Source organism: Silene latifolia, chromosome 6 (assembly GCF_048544455.1).
Source record: "Silene latifolia isolate original U9 population chromosome 6, ASM4854445v1, whole genome shotgun sequence".
NCBI lineage: Eukaryota > Viridiplantae > Streptophyta > Magnoliopsida > Caryophyllales > Caryophyllaceae > Silene > Silene latifolia.
The window spans coordinates 124258093-124270863 of record NC_133531.1 but is presented as its reverse complement, the minus strand read 5'-3'; the positions used below and the strand labels follow the sequence as shown (position 1 = coordinate 124270863).

Sequence of the window (12771 nt, the reverse complement as noted above, 5' to 3'; positions counted from 1 at the left end):
GATGATTATATGACTATAAATAAGAGTTAACCCACATATATATTAATTTTTTTTTTTTGAAAAATATATTTTAATAATATGTAAACAAATCATTAGACATAGAATGTAAACATTAAACCCTTATAACGTTTTTTTTTACATTATAAATAAGTTAATTACCCCGTTGCAACGCACGGACATTCAAACTAATAAGATACTATGTTTAAATATATAATCTACAGAGAAAGGAACAAAATTTATTTACAAGGCTTTAACTTGTACTTTATTCCAATAAAAGAGTAACATGTACTCCCTCCGTTCAACTCCACTTCGCATGTTTGCTTTTTGCACGGATATTAAGAAGCGGATTAAAAAAATTATAAAAAGTACATAGAAAAAGTGAATGGTGGGGTTAAAAATGCTAAAAAAAATATAAATGTGGGGTTTTTATGGTGGATTAGGGTGGGTATGAATGATATTTTTTGTAAATATGAAGTGTGAATAAGGATAGAATGGTCATTTTTTTGGCCTAAAAAGGAAACATATAAAGTGGAATTGAATGGACGAAAAAAGAATACATGTAAAGTGGAGCTGAATGGAGGGAATAAATTGTAGACCGTTAAAGACAATTGTTTTTTTTGCTGTTGTTTTATTAGTAGTAGAAATTTTTATTCTGGATTTTGGGGGTAGGCACCTGCCTTCGAGCCCCCTAAAACCTGCCCTGGTTATTCCTTTCAATATATCTACGCCAGTTCAAGTCAACCTTATTTTATTTGTATTGATTACTGATTCTAATTCAAGAAGTTAAAATAATTACTTGTCACATTACGAAACAAAGGTTTGAATTAGTGAACCATAATTTAACCGTATATATTGACTTTGATTGTATTATATGCAATAATATTGCAACATTTTGCAGGTTGTGGAAGAAACAAATAGAATAGCTAGCCTTTCTGGCTTTCTTTTCAAGCAAGCAACCGAAGACATAAAATTTGAAGGTATTGTCATAATTTTATAAACTTGAAATGTGGAATTTGGATGTGTTGTAACATCATCAAAATAAACAATTTCCTTCAAGAATATTCTTGTGCGATAAGAAAATACTAATAAAGGTTCAGTCTCTCTCATTATAGACGGCGACTATTCGTCTAAAGTTATAGACGGATAGTGGCTCTCACACAAAATTAAAGTGGGAGGGTAAGTGATGGTATCCATTTCCCACCCACTGGTACTATTCACATTTATTTATGAGAGGGACACTATCCGTTTATAGCTATAGAATGCCAAGCAAAGATGCTGAAAAATAAAGATGAAGTTTCTATTAAATGTCTTGTAAAATGACTAAGCTCTTGAGTTTTTGAGTCTCTTTTATTCTCTTGTGTCTCTAGTATATAATAAAAAAAACTACACTCTAATTCATGTAAACAATTATTATGGATACAAACAAATGAAACTGATAAAACTGTAAATAAGTAACGACCATGAGAAAACATGCATACATAGGGTCTCCGTGCATAGTCTATAACAGTGTAACACCCTCATTTATTATTCATGAACCTTAACCACACCTTCCAGACGCGTGGTATCATCATGGCAAGCCTTGACAGTGTCAAAATCAAACAATCATATTAATAACTTTACTAAATTGATACATAAAATCCAAATACAACATTCTCAAATGAATTTACAAACTAAGGAAGCCTAATTGAAAATATAAATACATAATCTAGTTAAGTCCATCTAATGTGTAGCCAACTATTAAATAAAGATCATCTCGCGGCATGCCAAAACTCTTATAAGCTGCCGTATCCAAGCCATTCATCATATAGACTAATACAACCTATATACTACACTGCTCCTCAACCTAACCGGTAAATGTCAAATGGATCATCACATGCCAATAATTTAAAAAGAATTTTATAGACACATACAAACAAAACACACAAGCATCAACAATAGTTGGGTAAAGGTCAAATCAATACTAACAAGTACAATAAATCAATAAGCCTAAGTGTGTGCTTGGATTGAGTGATTTGGAGGGAAAAGAAAGGAGGGAGAGTAGGGAATTTAAAATCTCTTGTTTGGATAGCAAATGAGGGTGGAGGGAAATGGAGGGGGAGAGATTTGGAGGGATCCATTTTCCCTCCTCCAAGCCTAATCAAAATCTCTTCACAATAGGCAAGATTTGGAGGGAAATTGTATCCAAACAACCACACTCCATTGCCCCTCCCCTTCCCTCCTCTCCCTTTCCCTTCCCTCCTTCCCCCTCCTCTCTCTAGAGGTGGTATGTTGGTGAAGATTCGGGTCAAGACTTGAAGGCATCGTACACTATAAGGCATGAAACTCCTAGCTCGAGGTGAAGCCTTGAGCAAGCCCGATCCGGGGCTAAATGGATGAAAGGCGTCATAGTTCTTATGGGACAAAAGACCATTTGTGTACTAGAACTGCTAATCAGGTGGGATCCTTATCAGGTTGGATGCCACAGGTTTGATGGGTCCTTTCCAGGTTGGATGCTAGAGACCGTTGTGTTCTAGGACATCTAAAGTGGCGGACCCGTCCAGGGTATATTGGATACAGAGGAAGTTCGATATGCATGTGTAGCACAGTTTCAAGAAGGACACATTGACATGTAGGACCAGAATCATGTGAGAGCACTCACTTGACCAGACTGTGACATGTGGTGTTGACATGATTAAGTAGCATGCATGGTGTGTCGACTAGGGGAAGGTTATCAAGACTTCTCGATGTTTCGGGTGCCTAGATATTGGTTGGGGCTGTACGGTGTGGGAGTTCTCCATGGAGGTCAAGGTCCGAGTTAAGATGATGGTCCTTGGTTTGATGGGAGGATTGTTAGGGTGCAAACTCATGTCCCACATTGGCAGTGTAAAGGTGAAAGATCATCTTTATTAAGTGCCACAAAAGATAATAGTACGAGGTCTTTTGGGAAAAACCCAAAGAGTAAATTCGTGAGGGTTTGGCTCAAACCGAATAATATCATACTATTATAGACAGTGAACACTGGCACAATTGAGACCCAACACGAGATATTCACGCTTCCGGACAACATCACTGTCACTAAGTTCTCTACCCCATCAGGGCCGTCTCCGACATTTTGGGGGCCCTGTGCAAAGTTTAAAAACTAGGCCCCTAAAAATATTTTTATTACATTAAATATGACATAAACTTGTAAAAAGTTATTAAAACCCGGTTATAAACGCAATTTTTTAACAAGACAAGAAATCCTTAGGTTTCATACATAATAACATGGGTGTTGATTTTCGTAGTACAACATTTACTCAGTACAGTACACTTATTCCCAAATTACCCTTTGCATTTCTCCCCATGTTGTGTAGTTGTGTACTGCCTGGAGAAAAAACAAGAAATGTGACTTCCTTCAACCTTGATCCTTGATCATCAATCCACCGCCCCCAGGCCCCAACCACCGTTCCTTCTGCTACTTAGCTTGCAACCACTCCCTCCCATGTCACCGCACCATCTCACTAATCTACCATCGCCACCCTTACTCAAACTCTTCTACCCCGACCCCGATGTCACCGCACCATCTCACTCAACCTCCTCTTCCTCTGATGTCGTCGTGCCCTCCTCTTTCCCCTCACCGACGAGACCACATCCCCCATGGCATCATCAACCGTCGATCAGCCGATCGGCTTGCCATTTTGAGGACGACGACCGCCGCAAAGCTGCACGCACACTTTATCAATCCATCCTCTGCTATGTGCGCTCTCCCACGGCCCCAACCGAAATCCGCCGGCAAACCTCACCCCCAATACACTCGAACTAAGCCGTGTATACTGTCGCCCGTTACCTCGTTGCCGATTACTTAACCACCCTAATTGCCCAAACCAATTATAAAATTGAAAACCCTAAAATTTTATACAAAATTCAAGAACAACGAGAATTTTTTGATAAGAATTAATCTAATAATGATCAAAATCGTGTTTTATCATTGAATTGTGGTCCATGATTGAAAAACTTGAATCAACTTGAATTTCGTGTATTGAAATCGCTTGAGAGAGAGTAATTTTTGGGTTTTTTCTAGATAGGGGTAACAAACGGAATTTTTGGGAGAAAATCTACTGAAATGAGTAAAAAACGTACTGCGAAAATAAATTGCGTAACACTAATACACAAAAATAAATACAAGAATGAATGTTGGTGAGATGGTTCTATCCTCACATTTATTATGAATGGTTTCGGGTTCGAATCCAACTACCCTCAACATTTCTTATGTTTGTTTTGTGTTAAAAAATAAATAAAACTTAAAACCTCTAATACAGAGGCTCAAATGTGTGAACTTGTGAAATTATCTCGCGCTGTATACTATACATACTATCAATAGACAAAATTTCAGATTACGGGGCTCCTAAAATTCGGGGGCCCTGTTCGGTTGAACGGGTTGAACACCCTTATAGCCGGCCCTGTACCCCATTATCGCCCTTGTCTAAATGTTAATCTAACACTCCTCTAATAATTCTCCGCCTTATCAGCCAAGTACGAATACAAAACTGTTTTGCATTCCCTAACATGATCAACATCAATCCCAATAATACGCCTCACTCTCTTGTTAGAAGCTCGCCATTAAGATACAAAACACTTGACACGTCAAATACTTGCTCACGTATAGATCAAGTTTCAGAAATAATCAAAACAAAGATTCCTTTTTACTAAAAAATTTGTGAATACATTAATGTAACATCTCTTCGCTAAAACTATACACTCATAATATATCAGACTCGTTAATGATGTTTTGAATTCTTTTTACTGATATTAGTCCACGGACAAGGGGTGGAAAAGCTGGCGGGGATCACGAAACAACACTTTTTATTGGGGGTGTTCACCAATCCAAAACCGGACCGGACTGGATGAACCCGCGGACCGGATAACCACATATCCCAAGACTGCGGGCCGGACCGGTTAGAAGAAGACCCGGACCGGACCGGACCGGAACCCTTTAGGTCCGGTTTTTCTGGGTTTGGACCAGACCGGTACTAATTTATAAGGCAAATTTAGTTTTATTTTTTAATGTGGACTGGACCGGAGGCCGGTCACCATATTTTTTGGGACCCGGAGACCAGACTGGTATGTATCCGGTCTGGACCGGACCGAACCGGCCGGTCTGGGTCGGTCCAATTTGCCGGTCCTGACCACTTTTTGTTCACCCCTACTTTTTATATGTCGATGTCAATCAATCACGAAGCATTCTTAATACTAATGATATATAATGGTCATTTCATGTAATACTCCACTGAATCGAAGACGTTATTCTGGTGGGGTATCCCCTTAAAGAGGTTTGTTAATAGGCTTAAAATCTGACTAGTACTTAAAGGAATTGAAAGTACTGCTCATATCAACAAAGTGCACTTTCTTTTTTGGTTATCCATGGAAAAGAACTCCACACTTAAGCGTGCTTGGCCGAGAGTAGTCTTAGGATGAGTGAACTCCTGGGAAGGTTCCCAGGATGCGCATGAGGGAGGACAAAATGTGCTGGAAAGGACTCGTGTTGAACTTTGGGCCATGTACACAGTCTGACGGGCTACCGTGAGTGACCGTTCTCGACTCTAAGTTTGGATCGAGGTGTTACACTTAGGACCTCAAATCAACTTCGACAAGACGATACTAAATGACACAATTAACATGAGTAAACTACTAGATACGTGCCTTAAAAATACCTATTATCCACGGTGTTGTAGATATTCTACGGTGTATCCTGAGGTTTTTCGATTTTCTTTGTTGTACCCCTACAATTTTGAAATTCTATGATGTATCCCTGAACTCTATACATTAGTCTATACCATGACCTTATCTATTGTCTTTGCTTGCTTAGTTTCTTAAATGACCTATAAAATCGTCTCGTCTATTTACCATTGCAATTACTCGATAACCTACTCATTTACTTATTATTTCTCCGGATTACTCATTAACCCACCAAATAATATACGAAACTAACTAAAAGTTCATAAAATCTCCATTATCATGTCATGAATCATAACACATATTTTTTTAATAGTTGTTGGTGCTTATTAAAAGTGATTTGTGATGTTTCTCATATAGGATGGTGATACAACATTAATAAGTCAGAATAAAAGTGAAAGTACGGTTGTTTGATAATGATAAAGTTAATGCAGAGTTAATGAGGTCATGATGGAGAAATAAGTAAGAAGTTTAGGGGTAAAATGTAGAATATAGAAAAAGGAGTACAACATAGAAAAACGAAAAACTCAAGGTTACACTGTAGAATCTCCCTAGGATCTTCTATGGTGTATCCTTGAATTTTTCCAAATTCTAACTTATACCCCTCGATTTTTAGAAAACATCTAATATATACCTAAACTTCCAGATTAGTTTTTAAAATACCCCAAGTATCCAAATTTGAGTTTTTTAATGGTTACATATTGTCACAAAAAAATGGTACATCGATGAGTTAATAACGTTTATATTAACGGGTTTACGTATTTTGAAACCGAAATCAACTAAAACCGCCAAAATATAGTATTTAAAATTGTAAAATTTTAGCATTTAGTGTATTTGTAAGACAACTTCTTGAGTTTTGAGGTATTTTTTGTGATTTTGAAAAACCGAGGGTATATTGTAGAATAAGAAAAAACACAGGGGTACATCGTAGAAAAATCCAATTTATTATTTCCATTATGTGATACTTTTGAATGATGTAGCAATAACAAAACTACTCTTTAGGTTTTACCTTGTTAATTGTTGTTTGTTTCGCCTTTTATTTACCGACATAGATATGTTTAGCTTAAACGAGAAACATTATTTCTGGTTATGGTTTCGGCAAGATTTTCTAATCAACGTAATAGGACCAGCTAAAGCTCAAAAGTATATCTAATAAGTGAAAATAAAATGCGCTAAAAAAGATATGTGTTTGCTTGGTTTGGGGTCAGTATACATGCATTGGGCAAGATGCCATAGGGCTTTGTCATTGTATTTTCGATGTCCATAAATTTTTGTACCTTTGTTTAATTTTTTAAAAAAGAAAGAAAAGGTAAGCATTTGTCTTGTAACAAAAATGATCGTTATATGTAGGTTATTTGATACCAAAAGGGTGGAATGTATTACTGTGGCTAAGGTACCTTCACATTGACCCAAAAAACTTTGAGGATCCTATGACTTTCAATCCAGATAGATGGGAAGTACGTTATTCTTACTCCTCAAATATATAGTTAAATCATAGATAATTAAACATTGTTTTTCGTATACTCATATTTAGAATTTTTAATTGTATTGTTATAATCATTTATAGTTTCCAAAAGTCTTCAATGTGTTTGTGAAACTATGTTTGCCACAATCATTTATCAATTGTTCTATTTAAGATATTTGGGTCATTTGTTTATATTTATGTTTTATAAATCCACTTTGTGAGTTAACTATTATTCATCAATCTTTGTTAAAAAAAAGTACAGGTAAATATCACAATCTGGCAAAGGGATAGTATTTATTGTTTCATTTATTTTTTACAATAATTTTTTTTTTGAAAAAAAGGTATTATATATGATATTTATGTCATCACCATGATGTAACAATATTTAATCATAAGTTTGATTGTTAAATATCAGAATTATTTGCTTTAAATTTTAGTATTATATTGAAAACATGTACTTCCTTTATTTCATTTAATTCTACACATTTGTGAGATATTTATATGGTATATTTTTATTAAACGTATAAAATTAAATGAAAAGGAGTTAGTAATATTTTATAGTATAAATAATATAAATTGTACTTGTCAGTCTCGTCCAAAACACGGAACATACCTCCCTTTTGGAGGAGGCACAAGAACTTGTCCCGGAAGTATGCTTGTTCATCTCATTACTACCCTTTTTCTGCATCACTTGGTTGTCGGATATAGGTAACACTTTTTGCTCTTTTAATTGTGCTATCATACAAATCTCATTTTCTTTATCTATTCTATAATGTGAAGCTAGTTCTCTGTGATACTTGGATAAATGTCCTGTCCTCAGATTTATCAAACTTATGATATCCAACCAAAAACAAGAGGAACAATAATGAAAGAAAAAGGAGGAAATGATCTACGTGATTCCACCTTAAATACAAGCCTTACTTATAACATTTCAAAAGCATACATCATTTATTTATCAGCTAGTCTTCTTTAATACCTCAATCTTAATAATGAAATGGGCTAAATATCATTCCATTTTCTATTCCGAATATATTGTGCTTTTATTTTATTCTTGGGCATATTTGACGAATCTTAAGCTTTTTTATTTTATTTTATTTTATTTTTCGACGATCTTACGCTTAAGATGGATATACATGTCTTAAATGAGAATTTACCTTTCTTTAGTTCCTTCAAATTCAAACACAAGCATAATTAAAAAAGCAAAACCCTTACTACTTCTTGCGTTCCATTTAATTCTTTACGTTTGCTTTATATACATATGACAATGCACGTTTTCTTTTGTTCATATCTTTAGCTATATGCCTACATGTTACTAAAAAATATAAAAGTTTGATTTTTATAATCCATTCGGTGAGACAATTTAAACAAGATCTCACATGACTATATTTTATGTTACTCCCTCCGATCTAGACAGATGTAAACATAAGCAAAAAGTGGCTATTTAAGAAAAGGTGGAAAAATAAGGGGTAAAGTAGGAAATATTGATTGGGGCCACATGAATTTAGGTGGATTAAATAAGTAGTTGGCGAGTGGGTGAGTGGATGTAAGGTAATTTAGTTATTTTTCATGCCAAATATGGTATGTTACCATTGGTGTGGTTCATCCATTTTAGGTACCATCTGTCTGGATCGAATGGAGTATATATTAGAAGTTATATTAAAGATTCTCCTTATTAATGAATAGTGCTAAAAAAACAAACGTAAAGAAACAAATGAAATGGAAGAAGTACTACTCAACTACTCATTATAGTTCATTTGTTGACCGAATGCTATAATGCCTCATAATCCTTTTTTTTTTTGGCAGCAGTAAAGAAAGGTATACCTACATTATGTTCGGGCATACAATGCCCTTATTACACTTGTAAGCAAATATCACTACAAAATAACTATTAAAACCTAGCAAAAGACAATGTCGGGAAGGAAAATCAGGTTGGTGGAGTACGAAATAGTTGAGGCGCGTCTTCTTATCCTCGTCTTACAAGCATCTAACATCTCCTGAAAGCCCACGATGCGAGTGAGTAGCGAAGTGACGATGGCATGGTGTACTTACGCCACAAGAGCGTAGAAAAGAAAGGTGGATAACAGACAACATGCTGCTTCCGATGGAGCATGGACTCCTACACCAAGACAAAGAAACTCCACAGTCACACGAACAGCGGATCAACAAACCCAACATGCCTACAAACCACCTCAAGGAACACCCCCCAACAAATCTTCTGTCCATATTTGCTTTTAAGCACCGTCTACCGACGGATCCAATCCGAACCAGACACCAATCTTCCTTAACTATGACCAAAACCCCATGGATAACGGGACAGGACACCCGGGACATCCGTGAAGAGGCAGTGATAGCCAAAACCCCAAGGATAGAGGGACAGGACACCCAAAACTTCCTTGAATTGACGGCTAAAATTATTCGGAATAACATAAAAAGACTGAAAGAAAATTTAAACACCATAAGCTTGTAGAAGAGACCACCGCATCCAACCAAACCAACACAGTTACCAGACCCCTACTCAACCCAACCGTGACACTTCACATACCCAAAACCATCAACCGTAAACTCATTCCAAACGAACCGACGGACCCAACGACCACACCAAGACCACCCAAACTGATCGGTCAACACAATGACCACAATAAACACAAATCAAACCGCAATTCTCAAAAATAGCCTCCCGAGACCACAGTCTCACATGCAACAAGACCAACAAAGTCCAAAGCAGAAACTGACCATAAACCCGACAAAAACGACCAAAAACCTGAAAAGGGACATACAAAGCATAGAACCGATAGGTGGGGGAAATGGGGGGGGGGGACCACCAATCGGTCCCAAACTGCAACTGAAACCCCAGACAACGAACCAATTGGTGGGGGAAATGGGGGGATAACCAATCGGTCCCAAAACAGACCCGAAAAGCAAAGCTCATCGACAAATCACAACAAAGACGGCCTGACACCAATAACACCAAAACCGACCACCAATACATAATAAAACCAAGGACAAAGGCCTTACCAGGGGGTTGGGAAATGGGCGAGGGGTAGGGGAAACACCCCCTGACCAAGGGTGCATGCAAGACTGGCGCAGACAAGGCGGAGAATCGAAAGAAGAGAAGTAAATGGGATCAACAAGGCTGAACTTCACAACCAATCAGTCACAACAAGGCCGATCTTAAAAAAAAAACTCGTAGGAAAGAGAGCCACGGAGGAAGAAGAATGGGAAGGGCCGAATCCGCCAAAGATAAGCCCATGAAAGAGCCCATCTCCGGCGAAGGTTGGGGGAGGAAAATGGAGGTAGTGTGTGGGAGGCGGAGGCGGCGGATCAAAGTAAATAATTAGGGTTTTTGTCATCATCAAATCAAGAAGACTATGTTAAATACGACATTCTTCAGCGTTGTTTGGTTCACTATAGAAAAATAGGAAATACATGTTGATGTAATGTTATTTCACATGATTTATTTCTGTTTCTTATGAAATGGAACATGCTTGGTTGAGTATAATTTGTGTTCATTAAGGAATTTTAGCTTTTCTATGGCCCATGGGAGATAAGTAATCAACCTTTTTCATTATGGAGAAATTAGAGTTACAACGTATTTTCATTTTATGTGAATCTTGGTAATTAAACAACCATCTATTGTATTTGCAGTTCACATTTAATTACAATTCATATGCTTTGGTTGTGGGCAACCAAACAATATCTAATTATTTGTAAGCAACACAGATATCGTCATATATTCTTACATTTTTCAAATTCATTGATTAAGCATAAACGGTTTTTTAACACCTTAGAAATTTTTCTGTAAATTATATATATGCAAATAGAATTAATTTTATTTATTACGTCTAAATTTTCAGGTGGGAGTTGGCTAATCCTGACATGCCAATAATATATCTTTCACATCCAGTACCCGCCGATGGTGTAGAAATATTAGTTAGCCGGGTTTAAAGCTACTTATAAAGTATTTCATGCATTCTAGTATTATTTTATGGTGGTTAAATATGCAAAAATCAACTAATATATTGAATAATTAAAAGTACAGAGAAACTTCTGAATTAGTTTACATGGAAATTAATAAATTTTAATATTAAAAAAGAATATAGGGAAATTATTTTGAGATTCTGGAAAAATCAATTATCTTATTATCAATACGAGTGCTACTCTTATTTGAACTTGTCAACAAGTTACACTAGTTTTACATTCGTACAAAAATCTACGGGTGACCAGAACATCCACCCTAAACGACGTAAAATCTTCAACTAATAATGTAATAATACGATGCATAATCATATCATATCATATAATATATTAATCCTCTAAGTTACTGTTGACATGACATCATATAATTTCATCAAATATGACAAGACATTTTAGGGGTAAATAAGAGTATCTTAAACCAGAAAAATGATATACTGTTAAAATTCTTTCCTAATTTAATGACATTGATTGTGTATATTAATTACGTTGTATGATATCAAACTTTTAATAAATTTAGATTTTATTTAGGGAAAAAAACGTTATTCTAACAAAAAATAAAAACAATTCTATTCCTAACTAAGATCTCTTTGAAACCACTATACAAAAAAGTCGATGTAAAATAAAATACCTTTTTTTTTTTTCTGGAAATAAATACATGGAATAAAATACATTTTTTTTTAAAGGAGTTAAAGGTAAGATAAGGGCCCGAACTTTTATTTTTTTTACGGTTAAGGGACTATACTTCAAAAAAATCCAGTTAAGAGACTCATTACACTTTCCGTCAACTTCTCCGTTAACATAATAACTGAGAATCCAAAATATATACATGCTATCTAAATTAACGACATTAATTATATTCTCGCCAATTCACTTCTCACTCTTATATGATGATCTTTATGAACACCAAGTACCCAAACATGTTTACTGACACACCTAAAATGTCGCTATTTAAGACGGCCAAATTAACAATTTATATACCACAATACGTACTAATCAAGACTAAATATAAGACAAGTAAGTAGCAAGTAATAGGATCGAACTCAAGAGAAGGGGGGCTTGCAAATGTGTAATCAAAAGAGCAACTAGAACAATTGTGACAAATTAACAACAAACATGTGAATAAAAAAGGGAGGGTTTGGTTTGGTTTGGTTTTCAAGCAACAATTTGGAATTCAAATGAGAGTAACAAGCAAGTAAGCAATTGAAAATGATTATCAAATATGAGAGGAAAATTTAACCCAATCCCTTTGGTGAACCACTAATGGTTAATCCTTGACACAATCAATCCCTTAATTATATATTATCACCTTATTGTGGAGATTACTCTCCTAAATCTCCTTAATAGTGGTTAAATGACAAGGAAATCACACTTAATCAATTAACCCAACTTATCAATCCTACCAAGTAGAATTACATACAATGGTCAAATTAATAAGAAGATAAAGGCATGAGAGATTCAATAAGGGTAATTAGACACAATAGAACACGATTAATGACTAATCACAAGTTAATCCCTTTCTTGTAGATCAAGTTAGGAGGAAATCACACTCACTAATAAAAACACAAGGTGATGCTAAGATAGAATTGCAAGGGATCACACTTAACAATTCTAACAATAATAAATTAAGGAACTTGATTAAA

General features: G+C 35.7%; 1 protein-coding gene across 3 annotated transcripts in view; it reads left to right on the top strand.

Annotated features, from left to right (window-relative positions):
- Positions 1 to 11272, top strand: part of LOC141587212 (ent-kaurenoic acid oxidase-like) — a 52827-nt gene extending 41555 nt beyond the window's left edge. The window contains exons 6-9 of one of the 3 annotated variants that reach the window (XM_074408663.1): positions 899 to 977; positions 7042 to 7148; positions 7746 to 7864; positions 11011 to 11272. In XM_074408663.1, the coding sequence (XP_074264764.1) occupies positions 899 to 977; positions 7042 to 7148; positions 7746 to 7864; positions 11011 to 11101 (396 nt within the window). In that variant the 3' untranslated portion in view covers positions 11102 to 11272. The remainder of the gene's footprint in view (positions 1 to 898; positions 978 to 7041; positions 7149 to 7745; positions 7865 to 11010) is intronic. The other 2 variants (XM_074408665.1, XM_074408664.1) reach the window with 2 other exon arrangements.
- Positions 11273 to 12771: the final 1499 nt, after the last annotated feature.